This window comes from Argopecten irradians, chromosome 12, assembly GCF_041381155.1.
Source record: "Argopecten irradians isolate NY chromosome 12, Ai_NY, whole genome shotgun sequence".
In the NCBI taxonomy this organism is placed as follows: Eukaryota; Metazoa; Mollusca; class Bivalvia; order Pectinida; family Pectinidae; genus Argopecten; species Argopecten irradians.
The window spans coordinates 28623751-28639764 of NC_091145.1; the positions used below are offsets into that span (position 1 = coordinate 28623751).

The 16014-nt window shown below is 32.0% G+C and overlaps 1 protein-coding gene across 10 annotated transcripts in view; it reads left to right on the plus strand.

Moving 5' to 3' along the window:
- Positions 1 to 15032, plus strand: part of LOC138336806 (plasma membrane calcium-transporting ATPase 2-like) — a 135770-nt gene extending 120738 nt beyond the window's left edge. For 8 of the 10 annotated variants that reach the window (XM_069286393.1, XM_069286387.1, XM_069286394.1 and 5 more), the window contains 2 exons: positions 8317 to 8515; positions 12089 to 15032. In XM_069286393.1, coding sequence (XP_069142494.1) covers positions 8317 to 8515; positions 12089 to 12129 — 240 coding nt within the window. In that variant the 3' untranslated portion in view covers positions 12130 to 15032. Of the gene's footprint in view, positions 1 to 879; positions 6288 to 8316; positions 8516 to 12088 lie in introns of those variants that run through there. The other 2 variants (XM_069286397.1, XM_069286396.1) reach the window with 2 other exon arrangements.
- The last annotated feature ends 982 nt before the right edge of the window (positions 15033 to 16014 follow it).

Consider the following 16014-nt stretch of genomic DNA (forward strand, 5'->3'; position numbering starts at 1 on the left):
CCATTGAAATGTTTTCAACTACAATTGATATTGTGACAATGAAACTAGGTTCCTTGATGTGTTGTTGATAGAAAGGAAAACTTAAGAATGTAGATCTTTTACATTTTTCTGTTTTACTCGAGTTGGAATTAGTTGGTGTTTGTTAATTAATAATTTGATGATTATACAAATGTGTACTTAACCTGTGGTGTACAGTTTGTTGCCACTCTTCTGTAAATATGTATATATCATGGATGAATGAATCCTTTGATTGGATGATTCAAACTCATGTTGCATCATATTTTTCATGTAGCAGGCAGACTTATTTAAAGACGTATGAAAAGGCTAATAAACTACCGTATAACAACAACAAAAAGATCATTGTTAAATGCATACTTCCCCTGGGGTTAGGAGATAAACTAGGTGTATACAGAAGAAATTTAAGAGTTTTAAAGATGTTTGTTGTATTACATTTGAAGAGGTTACGATATCACTTCCTCCCTCAGAATATTATTCTTTCCTTTTAAGTTCCTAACGTAAGTGTTTCTGTAATATGATTTTAATTCTGGTCCTTTATTAAGTTTTCTTATATGAACTTCCTATGACCTTTCCACTATAACCTGTATCTGTCACATCTGTGCTTTCCTCGTGTGGTTCAGGAGAAATGACTCTGTTGTCATTGATGTCGGGCTCCAGTCTATTTTCAGGACAGGCTTATTTTTTGAGACAGGTGTTTAGATTTTACCGTCATGGTGACGGATACTGAACATGATCGTTGGTTGGATGTCCTCCTACCGTGATAACATTCCATCTTTTGTGATTTCATTGTTGATATATAGTGAGTGATTTTCTGTATATATATTGTTGTCTTATGTTGTGTTTCTGATTTTTTGATTTCAGATTCGTGTTGTCAATGCTTTCCGCATGGGCTTAGATGCACGCTATGACAGTCATAGCATGTCATCCATTCACAGTTTCCACTCTTTGCAAACAAAGGGGAATCGTAAACCTGTATCCCACCCTTCTTCTCCAGACGTGGACGGAGACCAATCAGAATCGCAGTTGTGATCATGATCCAATTTATGTTTTAACATTTTGTATATTGTGTAGTATTATTTTGTTACCACAAGTGGAAGCTCCTCTTGTTTTTACATGTCAGCACTTAATGATAGTTGCCATAACAACAATTTCGTTTATAAAACGAAGAAAGTGATCACTCCTATCGCCTCCTGCACCATATCTCCCACCATCGAGTCGTCACTGGTAACAGCTCCAAAACCAGTCCATCCATATCCTTGTCTGTTACTATAGCAACCTTTTTCTTTTTTTTATTCTTTTTTTTATTCGTAAATGTGCTTGTTTTATTTCCGTGGTCATTTGAAGTGTTTATTGTGTATAAATAATGTCGTGAGTCTAATAATTAGATTTATCCTGAGAATACACAGCTAATATTTCAGATCATGTTCAAATTAAGTCGGATCTACTTTTGTGTTTCCGCTTTCATTTCATATCATTATGCTGAGAAATTATGGTATAAGGTCAAGATAAATAAAAAGAAAATATTTCGCTGTTCTTTTTTTCACCTATTTCAAAAATTTCATTTCCTATTTTTTCTGGGGAAATTTTATTTCAGCATTTTCAATCAATCATGATTTTTTTTTAATAGCTCTCAAATTTATATTGTTTAATAGGTCTGATTCTAAATGCAAAATTTCCTCTTCATATTTTAATCATATAAAACTTTTTGCACAATCCAGAAAGTATTGTATATAGGAGGTTTTAAACAGAACGAGTTGCTGAAGTTTTGTTTAACCTACAGTCTATTGCTGTCAATATACGTGATCTTGTATCTTTCCCCATCAAATTTAGTCAGCTATGTATACATCCTATATGAATATTTGTGTATTGCATTTATCCCCCAAATTATGTTCAGCCACGATTATCATGACTTTGTAAATAGCGTACCTTGAACAATCCCAAGTGACAGTTATCTCCCTTAGAACACTATGTAACCATAAAACGCGTCGACTGTGACTAATTGACCTGGTATCGTTCCCCTCAGGTTTGCTTCAACTGCTTGTCCACATGCGATGTTGTAATTGGTGTGTTCTATTTAGTTTGATGTACATATCTTTTGAAAACAAATGTTGTTTTAGTTTTATACACTTCTGTTAATAATACTTTTATGTTGAGTACAATATCAATACTTATTTCTAGAGTCCTGAGAAAGTAATAACAAGTAGATATAGTCCTTAAACTGATTTCATATATATATACATTTTTTAAAATTTTTTTTTAAGATTAAAACCAAAGATTGTGTAGGTCCATCGCTGACATGCCTCTTGAAAGGCAATTTGTCTTGGGTAGTCAGCTTTGGTTAGTAATTTGGAGGTTATGCCTATTACACGTAGATTGAATATAACGATAAAAGTCTTAGGTGTAGAGGGAGAAAGCTATAGGTCATTAGAGCGAGTTCAAACTAACAATACTTGTCAGACAGTTTGGTGTGTGGGTGATTGGTCATAAGAGAATATGCTGAGTTAATAGTCAAACTAATAATACATGTTAGAGGGTATCGCGAGTGGATTATATGTTATAAGAGAATATCTAGGGATCGTAGATGGTTTGGGAATAGCATACATGTCATAACAGAGTAATTGTAGGGGTCAGAGGGTTAAGGGAGGTGTTTGCACGTTATAAGGGGGTTAGGAAAGTGGAATATATCATAGGCGTGTATGTAGATGAAAGGGGCATTAGTTGTACTATCAGTACAAGTATTCCGTCTTCGCATATTGCAGAGTACCGCCCTTGTGGGCAGGCATTCATTGACGTTATCATTATGTGAGCGAAACTCGTATTATTATGTGAGTGAAGCTCATGTCATTTTCTCTGAATAGTATGACATTACACCTGGCGTCACAGTCAATATCTACCTTCAAGGGCATATAACTCTGTAATATTTAAATTTAGAATATATATTTCAAAGTAATAGGAACTAAATGTTGGCAAACTGTTTAATAGGTCAGATACAGGGCATAGAAGTCTTCTTGTCAGACTAAGGGAGTGAGAATGATGAATATTGAACAAATTCAGTAACTACAGGCTCATCATTAATTTTTATGATTATTTATGCAATCAATTATTTTGGTAGTTATGTTTATAGTATGTTTATATATTTTCATATCATTTTAGTTTGCAAAAGTTTTGTTTTGTTTTGAAATTGAAAATGACAAAAGATGGAGTGTGGCATTCAAGTAAATCATTAATAGGAAATTCCCATGGACAGCTGTGTAATAGGCGTCCCTGATCAAACATGTACGGAGCAAGTAACTATTGATTGTGTACAAAAATATTAAAAGCGATCGCTACATAGTTATTTGTCCTAAAGCTTCTTTGTACGAGGAAGTCCAATTTCAGATGGAACAAGTTTTCAGAACTATTTTGGTTGGATTCTCATATGATCTAAGGTTTCTTTTGTAAAGACAATATCTGGAACAAAAGGATTGGGGGTAAGTCCATTTTTACCTTTTTTTGTGAAAATGAAATATTTCTGTGGTATTTCACTCATAGGAATTCATTTTATTGGTATGTCACTACCTAGAGAAGTTAATCTTCAAATCCTTTTTTCCTCTAAAATTTGTAAGATCTAAAACTCCCTTTATGAAAATTGGCATCTAACAGAAAGTACTTAAAATAACTTATTACTAAAGTCTCCACAGTAAAGTACCCTTCAACTTTTTGTCTGAAGATAGTCATTTTAGCTTATTAATCTCCACATTGCCCAAGGGAGTTTGAGAACTGTTATACTGAATATTCCAATGTGTTGTGAGCATTCTAAGAAATTATTATACTTTACTTATACTTCTATCAGTTCTGTTGCATTTAGCTATCAGATTTGAATTACGTTTTTGACGGTAACGACGGACTGGCTGACTTCACAATTTCTATTTTTACAATTATCTACTAGTTAGAAGTGTTGATAACCAGAAAGTGAAGAATGTTTGGAGAAACCTAAGACTGATGTACGTATACGATTAACGATAGCAATAAGTCAGAGATGGCTGTAGTGCATGTTAACAGCAGCTACAGCATTTGTAATTTATTTTTGTTTAGTGCTCTAATTTCTCTGACCAGGAAAGAGAATAATCTGAAGCTGGTTAGGGTAAACACCTGTAATTATCAGGTAGAGATATTTACCTGATATTTCCGAGATACAAATTTCTACCTGTAATAACATAGCCAGATTATAATAATTTACCTGTTATTCTTAGGTTTAGATAATACACCAGTAGTTATCAGTTTAAGGTTTTTTTACCTATAATTATCATATACATTTTCTATACTCTGTAGTTACCAGGTTGAAATATCTTCAATTAATTTTTCAGTTTGATAGTTATACTTCTGGAACAATGTTTTTGGTTCCCAAGATTTAGCTGAAATGTTTAGGTTATACAGGCACCAGAGATTTACCTTTAATTACTCATTTTAAAATCCTATCAGGTATTATGATAATGATAGCTATTGTAACTGACATGTAGAAATCATTTGTAAGAAATTTAGAGCACAAATTTTGTATGAATGAATTTTTACAGTTTTTTATGACAATTTTGACTGTATGTTTATCTTCATTGTTGACATGTTAATTGTTTCTAGGTAATGGTATCCATGGGAACCATTGACCTTGACCGATTGACCTAGTTTTTCATACCTCTATGTTTATATAGGACGGAGTTCTGCTCCAAGGTGTGACAGTGTTAGTGTGTGTTTCTATGTAAATACCCAGGGGAGATAGAGTGTGTATGTCAGGTGTGATATACTTGTTATATATTTATTTGTAAAAAAGCATAATGTAATGTTGATAACCTACATTTGTACATAGTTGAATTTCTATGAATATATTTGAATATTTTAGTTAGTAGATATAATACCCCTCCTGAAGTTTTCAGTTTACCGTAGATTATTTTACTACTATTTTGACTGTTATTTTAAGAAATAAACATTAAATCCACAAAATGTAATGCATAGTATAGAATTCCCTATTTGAATAGTCATTAAAAAAGAAATTAATATTTTGAATTTGAAATTTTTTTCTTCTTCTGGACCATTAAAATAAACACAATAATGTGACTTGGTATATCTTTCCTTTAGCACTGGGTTTTTATTTAGGGTTAAAATAAAAGCATCTTGATAATTTCAAAAGTTTATACATATATATATAACATGAGTATGATAAATTCACCAGTTTAACAGTTCACCTATTACTCATACAAAACTTATGTAATAACCAATTTGCCTCAATGTTCTCTGGTTCTTCGCTTGTTGATGAAGTATGGGTGCTACAAAACTGGATAAAACAATGAAATTATCTATTGAACAGTTCAAGCTTGGAATGAACAAGGGCCAGGTTTTATTTTGTAGTTTAAGCTTGTGATAAAATAATTTCTTTGAATGCAAGGGAAATATATGGTGCGGGAAAGAGAGCTATTTCGTCATTAGGCTTGTTTATATCCAGGTTAAAACCATACATTGATTGTAATATATAAATTGTGAATGTTAACTTTTTTATTCTGACTTTTAACACTACAAAATGTGGGTGATACTTGGCCAATGATTTGTTTGTATTGTACTTAAGTTAGTTGATTTTTAGAATAGTAGATCATGTCAATGAATGTTTTAGAGTATAAACTGTAGGATAAATTGTTAGGAAATTTTAAAACTAATGTTGGTACCAGTTACTGCTATCTATAACTACAGTATATCTCTCTTGGAGTTAACCCCTATATGTGAATAAGATAGTCGAAATTCTAGATAACAGTATTGTATATTTTCTAACTCTTTCAAGGATGTTTTTGAGATATCTTGCAATGCTATAATTAAAGCTATAAATATCTTTTTAGAAATTTCCTGGATTGATAAAAATACATGTTTTCTTCTTTTTGATTTTTTGTTTCATGTAAACAGATTATAGGAAAATGAAGGTAATGAATTGAATATAGATAGATTATTGAAAAAAAAGATATGTTGGGTAAGTTGAAATTTAAAATTGAAAAGAAAAATAGATTTTCATATTTGTCATTGAAAGAATGATGCTATTGAAAGAAGAAAAAAAAGCTATGAAATAGTGAGAAGTATACAGTTGTTTGACAGAATTGACGTACTAGGTAGTAACCCAGCTCTTCCCGTACCTTGTTTGTGTATATACATCTGTACTGTGTGGGCCCCAATGATACATAGCTTGTACTGTATATGACAGATACTGAAACACTTAATGGGCTTTTAATCTGAAATAAAATCTTATGTCAACCAAATTATCAGAGTTGAATTTTCTTTTTATATAACTAACTTCAGAACTGCAAATTGGAAATTTCAAAATAATTCCTCAAAGCTCCTGAGATATACAACTGTGAAGCAGAGTTATATTGCAGAAATATAAATAGATATGATGAAAATTAGATAATTACTGATGAAATGACATTTTTGATTTCAGAGTGTTTGTTAAAATGCCTGTATTTTTTTTCAAATTTCGATAGCTTTTTGGTTTCTAGATTTCCACAATGCAATGATGAATGTTATGTATAAAATCCTCCTGCATTTTGTACTTAATTGTTTTCAGCAAACTGAAGAAGGAAGATTTGTTTTGTTGGATTTTCAAGGAATTTATAAGACAGTCATCAAATTAACAGCATAACCGCATTTCATGCATATCCGAAATATTAACTGTGGAAGGAAATGTATATTTTTGTAATTTTTGAAAATTTAATTGAATATCAATATATTACATGAACAGATGTGATATGTGCATGTGGTTTTTAAGTTAAAGTTTTGTATATATTGTTGATATTTTGGAAATGCATGAATATATCATTGATAAATTTATTTCTGAGATGATAAAATATTTCCAAAGTTACGCCCATTTCTATATAGGTACACAATGAACTCTTCTGGAAGGCAACATATTTCCAACATTTAGAAAACTGCTGATGTAATGAATAAACTTCATATAAATAGCCATTTGGTGTCAACCGTTAGCGTATTATGTTCATTTGTCTTAATATTTTGTATCATTCACATTTTAACTAAGATGTTTCACAGCTACCCCACCTATTGGAGACCAACTTTAATTCATTATAATTTCACAAAAATTGATGACATTATCAGATGGTCTTTCCAGCATAGAAGAATTCCAACAAAGGTAGACAATTCAACATGGTGCATCTTGGAGTTATGTAAATGTCAAGTTGGTATTTCACCCTTTTATGATTATGATTATTATTCTTTTTTTTTTTTTTTAAGAAAATGGTCCTGTCCCATTTTTTTTCTTAATTGACTATCCTATTGATGGATTTGAATCTTGCAATCATTGTGAACTTTGACCCCATCTGTCCATGTGTTATAGGTATCGTATTCACTGCTAGTCCCCTAAACGTTGAGGCACATGATATTTGTGTGTAAAACTTGCCCCCCGATTGTTTTTATCCCCCATCCAGTGCATTAATGTTAAGTAAGTCAATCTGTGGAAAGTCCTGTTCATCTGAAACACTCACTACCTTCATGTCATGTTTGCTTTTATTCACAAAATGCAACTTTTTTATACCTGTGCACGATTACAACCCCCACAACACATTTTGATTGACAGGATATAAGACAAAGAATCCAAACTCGATGATATTGAGTTGATCTGAAGTGATTTCTTGATGTGATATTATACATATGTAACTATTATTGGTATTTTGTTGGATGTACCAAAACTAGAAATGATACATAAATTAGTATTTATATCTTGTCGGATATGCCAAAACCAGGTTGACTATCTGAACAAGATCTTCAAGGTCGAATAATTTGATGACAAGTTTCCAGATGTTTGGAATTCAGCTATGTAAATTACCGCAGCACAGTCTTCTTTAGCATGAAGCATGAGCTTGTTTTTCCCAAAATTGCAACCAAGTTTTCAAATTTAGTTTTTGCAACATGCTTAATTTTAAGTTATTTATTTATTTCTTTTATGAAGTTTGCACGTTCATTAGCAACTTTTTTTTATCATTTGACAACCTCCAGGAAAGTTTGCATGAATAATATTTGAAATGTTGATAGCATTATCATCCCTGTTAATTTATGACATGGTAACAATAATAAAATATCACCTTGAACAAGCTGTGTTTATTGATCAACCATAATATAATACAAGTCTGATGTAAAATGTAAATATGATGGCCATTTAGACCTGTGTAACACCTTTGTAGGTGTATTGACCCCAAGGCTTGCTACCTCTAGTCCAGTCAACTGTCTTTGTCCTGTTGTTGTTGTGTTTAATTGTTGTGTATTTTTTTCTGTTTTCAGATACGTGTTGTAAATGCTTTCCAAATGGACTTAGATTCTACACACTTCGACAGCTATGATAAGCGTAGCCGGCCCTCTGTTATAAGTCTTCAGTCGTTGCAAAACGCTCAGAAAGGGGGCGTGTCCAAAAAGCCTGTTCTTGCAAGCTCCCCAGAGGTAGAGGAAAAGTCGACCCGCCCCTGGCTCGGTCGACAAGAAAGTATACCCTATGCTGATGACTGATTCTGCTAAGCTATTTTTAGACATTTAAGTTTTAGTGACTTTATTTTGCTCTACTGTGAATGCAGGCTTTTACTGAATCAACTTGTGCTTCATGTCGTTTCCATTTCACTAAGAAATCTCTTTAGTTCACATTTTAACATTTTGACACTCGACATTGCACAGTAAATTTAGTGACTAGCCATTCAAACATTAATGAACAAACAGAATGATGACACTCGGGTGGTATCGTCATTTCAAATTCAGCAATAATGTTAAGTTCAGAAATACATTGCTTAAAGAATTGCATACTGCTTTAGCACTCCTTATCTAGAAATGATGAAACTACAACAAACCATATAATGTTTAAAAAAAAGGTTGAAATAAAAACCTATTGTGAAGAGTTTAATAGTATAATGTATATTGAAAGGCAATATTTTTTGTTGGAGAAAGAATAGGTTCATTACATAAGTATGCAAAATATTGTGTCACCAAGCACTAATATCACTGTCAATGCTTAATATTCAAAGTTGTGATAAAATTACTGTGTAGACTTTCTGTTAAATCACGTACCCTCTGTGGTTGGATAGATGTACTATGCAAACATTGATGTACAACATTTCCTCCAGCTTTTTGTTTAAATTTGCTCTAGTTTGGTTATACAGTTCTTGCATTCACAGTAGACGTTGGAAGATGTACATAATGAAAACTAATGGTTGCTATCTGGTATAACACCAGTGTTTACGCTAGATTTTACATTTATGTTTACAAACTACGGAAATCCATTACTTCTTTTGTGTTGCTCATCCTTTAAGTTTGCTTGAAAATCCATTTTTGAATTTTTCAACCATATTTATAACAGATTTGTTGTCTAATAGTGTTTTAACCAAGTTACACTTTCAGTATTATAGAACTCATTACCCCAATTGATCTCAGACTAACGTTTTGTTGTGGTTTATCAAGCACACTTCTATATCATATTCTACCTGGAAAGTCAAATAGTCAGGAGCAACCGAGGAAGATTTAGTACTGGGTACTTGTTATGTACAGAATGTGCAGTGTTTATCAGCTATACAACTAGCTACCAATTGAAAGTATTTTCTTAAATGAAAATAAAAAGGATAATTTAAACAAATTTAAAGCTTTTCTTAATAAAAATTCTTAATAAAAAACTTGTTTATACAATGAACAAAGTTTCCTTCCTCTTTCCTCATGATTGTCTCCCCTGTAGCAGAATTGGTTGAACCATTTGTGACCTTTAAACTACTCCTTGACCCTGTTCCCTGTGGAAGTATATTGGTTGAACCATTTGTGACCTTTGAACCATTCCTAACCCTCAGTTTCCTGTGGCAGAGGATTGGTTAAACCATTTGTGACCTTTGAACCATTCATGACCCTATTTCCTTTGACAGTGGATGGACATTTTGTGACCCTGTTTGTGTATCATTTCCTTCTGTTCCAATCCAGTCACATATCAGGGCAAAAGAGACCATTCAAGAGAAACATTCAAGATCTATATTAATGATATTGGTGGTCTTCAGCAAAAGAAAAGCAATAACATTTTGGCCAGATTGATCACGAAAACTGATTGGCATTTTACAGGTGTCAGTATAAGTGTAGAATTAGGGCTGATTACCTCATCTTATGCAAGGTATGTTTTACTTTTAAATCTCCTGGCATTTAATTTCAAAGATGTCATTGGAAAACACTAGTTAATACTTATTCTCAATATTTGTAAATAGCTATTTTATTCATCAGATGCTTTATTTTTTTGAAGTGCTTTATTTTGTAAAAATAATTGCTTTGTAAAAATCTTCAAAACCCGATTCTATTCAGTGTTATTTTAGTGCTGTAAGCAACCATCAGTTTTCACCTTACTATTTTTCTTCGCTGCTTCAATTATTACCATATCCTAATTCCTCTGTTTTCTATTGTATATCTCTAAATCTTGCCTATTTTTGTGATTTTTCGTTTACACCACGGTATAATGCCTTTTTGTTTTAAAATCACACATGGAGTTTTGATGTTTTATATTTTTGCAACCGTTTACAACTAGCATTTTGTTACGTGAAGTGAATACCTCAGGGCTAGCAGTGCAGTTGTATAGTAATTAGAAGCAGTTAGCTTTGCGTACCAGGGGAGGGCAAACAGAATAATCAAAGAATTGTGGAACAGCCAGGGAATACATTTAGATCATTAACACAACTACTGGATTACAAAACCACATCATCATTACAAAATCTGCCCGATAATGTATCGTCATCGAGGGAGAATGAATTAGCTATAGATAGGTAATGTTAGCACCCTCAAATGCTTAGGCCAGCACAATAGAATACATACAGTCTTGTGCAAAATTAAGAGCAATATCCAAGTATTTATGAAATATGTGTGAAAAGGCTGAAGCCAGATCTGATATTATTACATTCGTGAAAATGAAGGTATTATTCTGCTATGATGTGCGTATGATGTACGCAATAGTTATTTTGGTCATGAGAGATTGCTGAATCAGTATTATAGAATTGACTAAACAGTTTGATCTTCATCGGGCCACATTATGATTTTTTCTTTCTCTTTGTATTTTCATCCTCTAAGTCGCCCCATTCTTTCACTTTCCAAACTTTTGATACCTCCCTATCAACCACATAACAACAATGAATTTCTTGATGCATTTTTTTCATTGCAAAATATTATAAATTTCACATGATCTGGAAAATATTATTTTTAAAAGGAAATCTTTCTGAAAACAAATTTGCAATGGAACCAAATTCATTCAATAATCAAGGATTCCATTAAATAATGTTAAAGATTAATTTTGTCTTAAGAAACATTGAGCATCAGAAAATTGTTGTTAACACTTAGATGTTAGTTTTACACGTTCAAACTTTTGTGACCAACTCTTCTTCACATTTGGCTTGTAAATTCTGTCATTTTTCTCATCAGTCATCTTTCCATCTTTAATCATTCTTTCTTATTTTAATTCTGCATGTTAGTTCATTTTACAAAGTATAAACTTCGAAAAAAATGTTTTATTCGAGAACGAAAAAATACTTCTTTGCAAATATTTGTTCCCTGTATTTCTACTGCTATTATATTTACTGTAATTTTGCAGAATTAAAATAAAACTGCATATCGAGAAGTTGTCTCCTTCATCTGATTAAAAGGGAAATAACTCGGTCTATGAATTCAGTGGACATTATTGTTTTGAATAATTTTCCTCCTACTTTTTCACCCTTGGAACATTTTCTACGCAATAGTTTTAGCATATGAAGGGGGCAACTCAACATCATTGTCGTGTAAAGTTGTTCATTGAAGAATACATATAAGATAATGCAGTTATACAGATAATTATCATTTTCAAAAAATTTTCAATACTAGCTAGGTTAATCATTCTGGAAAATTTAAATACTTACTTTTTAAATACTAAGTTACAAGAATACTATATATTTTAAATTCCATATATCAATAGAAATTCATAGTACATGCATATGCCTTATCTTTAATATTATTCAAGAATGTAAAGTTATTTAACTACAGTTAAATTCTAAATGTTTGCTATCTTCAATTTATATTGTAGATTTGAATGAGCCAAAGGATATGAACAACTTGGAGGGTTAAGAGCTTAAAATCCATGGGACAGTTTCATCTCATTTTCTCTTCTTAAAGAGTATTAGAGCGTAGATTTTCTCTTTAATGCTGTAGAAAAAGTATATTATTGTCAAGAGATATTTGTATAACGTTAGGAAAATCCACAACAACATGTAGTTCTGGATTTAGAAGAGCAGCTTCTCTCTGTTTTAAGGTTGTATCATTTTGATAGAATAGACCATTCACCGTTTTCTACATACATATCGACTGTCAACCCTACTACTGCTATCATAGTTCCATCAACTAACTATCATTTCATTTTTTATCGATACATGTATGTGAAACTGGGACATATGAAGATTTGATGGTAAAGAGCTCCATTTGGGTCATTATATATATATTGAATAATATGATATTGTTCATTCGTCATATTTGAAACATTGTATAAAAGTATTATAACTTCAGTTTGATTGTCATCTTTAAATCTCATTACCAAATAAATCAACTCATCTTGGAAAGTTTTTGCTTACATTTCTTTTGAAATAAGCAAAATAAGATATGTATATTTATATGAATGTGTTACAATGAGTTGAGGATACCATGCTGAGAGTTTGAGTAACATTATAAGGCAGAGACCTAGAACATTATCCATCTTTCTTATTACTGACTCAGAAGATCAGGTTAGACAATTGAGGGAAATTCGAAGATTGAATGAAATTTTACAGACATGAATTCTGTATTGAAATCAGGTCCATGGATACATGAGAAATGCATTGTACATACTCTTTAACCTATAGGAAGGACGTTAATTGGGGAAAAGTCATCATGGGGAATCTGACCAATGTATGGAAGTCATAGAAATGGTGGTGAAAGTGCAATGGACAGACTGAAGTTCTTTGTTGTATTATAAAATGTACATATGTATGTTATACATTTATCTCAAAGTACTTCAACAGTGTTTTAATAATTCAAATAAAAATAAGTTTACATTGATATTATGTTGGAATTAAGGTGGAATGGTAAATGTAGACTAGACCATTGTGAAATCTGTTTGATCTACTGAAAGGTCTGTAATAAATGTAATAGATTTTTGTCAAATTTTCAAACATCAATAATTATGAACTCTACTCATCATAAAATTAATTGAGTATTTGAACATGATATGTAAATATGTACATGTATTAAAACATGAACAATAAGTATATTATGGTACATGAATGTTATTTCAATGTGCTTTTATATAATGAAAAAATAAATGAATATATAAATAATGTGTTCATATACATAACATTAATTGTTACATGGATGACGTATTGTCTCTTTTGTTGGTTATTTAGATATTGTTTATGTGTTTGTTAGGTTTTTATAATTATGGTTTTGTATATAATTCATATAGTGAACAAGGGAGATAATTATGTTAATTGACAAACTTGTAGTTGCTACCCTTGTTAACTGGTGTTAATGATATTGTTCTTGGTGGCAATGTTTACCAAGGGGTGTTATGTACAGAAAAAAATTGTATTTAATATTTTTTAAGTTGAAATAATCGATTTTGAAATTTTTGAGTTTTTCTCTTTTTTCCTTTATAGGCCTGTTAGATTTGTTGAACTGAGTACAGTCTGTAGTCTTATTATTTCAATGTATCCCTCCATTTTAAGTTTCTTTGCACAGTCATGTATATATTCAAAATTGTTTCATTGCAGAAAAGGAAACAGATAAGGTAAATTAAATTGATATCCAAGTAAAATTGTCCAAATATACCTCAAGATTTTGTATGCGTTAACATTGATGGCTTTTAATTGATTTTATCAAGTCATTGGATGCAGTTATTTTGCTGAAGTTATCCAAATCTAGTAGCACCACAAAAGATCATTTATGGATTAATTTTAAGGAAAAAATTACCCCTTCACAGGGCTGCAGTATCAAGTATAATTGCGGAAATAGATAGGAATGAGTTTTTGTAGGTTATTTCTCCTTTCCAACTGGCACTGAACTGTAATATTCTGAAATGAAATCATTAATTACCAACATTAAAGGTCATATTGTGTAAATCGTGCCAGTTTCATGTTCAAGGGGGAAGAAAATGTGTAGCTGGTATTTGTAGAATGTATTCATGAATATATTATGTAATTATATATCCACCCATTTTCCAAGCCTAATGGCCTCCATATCCATTCCCTTATCACCGATTTGGTGTGTTTAATATGAGTTTGTTTTTTATTTGATGCGAGAGTAATTTTATTGAGTGTAGCCGCATTTAGTTTCTTTTACAAGTGATAGCAGAAACAGAAATGTTCACAGTTAAATGGAGAGATATGTATTTGTGCTTTGTGTGGAGAACGGGAGTTGCCTCCCTTATCACATGAGTTGTCTGCCCTTACTCCAACCCCTCTTTGATATTGAGTTTATTTAAAGAAAGGGATAACAACTATCAATATTTTAGGATCAATCAAACATCAATATAATAAAAAAACTTATACAATTAATTTGACATAAATAATTTAATTTCTGCACCAAACAATATACTCAAAACATAGATTATGATGGGAAAGGTAATTCTTAGGAGAATTTGGTCAAAGGCATACATTTTGGAGAAATAAATATTGCTGATTGTACAAATAAAATGCAATAATTGATATCTATAAATGGAAAAATGCACGTATTTGATAATTGAAACACTATAAATTGGGAATGTCTTATGAACACTTCGTGTGAGAATTGTCTTTTGTTGTTTGTTTGGCTATTACAGAACAGTAAAACACTATAAATAGATATTTGTATTTTCTGTTTAGGGATTGTTGCAGCGATTTGTAAGATGTTTTATAATATAGATATAGTTGTAGATATATATTGATGTTATGTGTGCATGCTAACCCCATCATGATTTTGTAAACTCAGTGAATTTATTATTAAAGCAAAGAATTTTTTAATTGTTATTTCTTACTCTTGGTGTGTTGACAGACGATCGAACAGTAGCGACATATTGCTACGGAAACAAAATATGGACATTAAGACATTTGAAACCACCAGAGTTTACCTACAGCTATATATATTCTGATGGGAGTGAAGCAAAGGGAAGTTACTCCAATACATCTGAATGTAGTAGAAGTAACAAGACCAGAGTCAAAGAAATGATATTAACGGTTCCGGGGTAACACAGGATCCTTAAAAATGTATGTCTAAGATACAAATTACTTCAAATATTAAATATGGGATATGGAAGTGATCCTAACCATGTACATAACATAGATTATTAAATTTTCAAGGCATTCTGCCCCTTTACCAAGGCACATAAACAAACACGGTAACATGATATAGAATTAACATGTATTGTCTAAGAAGACGATGGAAACCAAACCCCTCAGCGAGCTACATTCCTCCCACACATGACTGGGTATCAGAAACTATCAAATCTCCACCAATGTGGTATGGTAAATGGATATGGTGTTGTAAACGCATGAGGATCTGAGCTGTAAGGCTCAAAAAAGATATCGTACCACTATATCATAAAGGGATAAAGCATGTAAAGAAGTTAGACCGAATAATCTTAAAATGAGCTCCTTTTGTTTTTGTTGTCGTTTATATATACGCTAAAATGAGCGTATCAATAACGACAACAAAAAGAAAAGCTCATTTTAGAGATTATTCGGTCTAGTAAAGGAGTGTCCATGGTCCAGTTGGTATAGAGCGTCCATGGTCCAGTTGGTATGAAGTGTCCATGGTCCAGTTTGTATGAAGTGTCCATGGTCCAGTTGGTATGAAGTGTCCATGGTCCAGTTGGTATGGAGTGTCCATGGTCCAGTTGGTATGGAGTGTCCATGGTCCAGTTGGTATGAAGTGTCCATGGTCCAGTTGGTATGGAGTGTCCATGGTCCAGTTGGTATGAGTGTCCATGGTCTGGTATGATGTCCATGG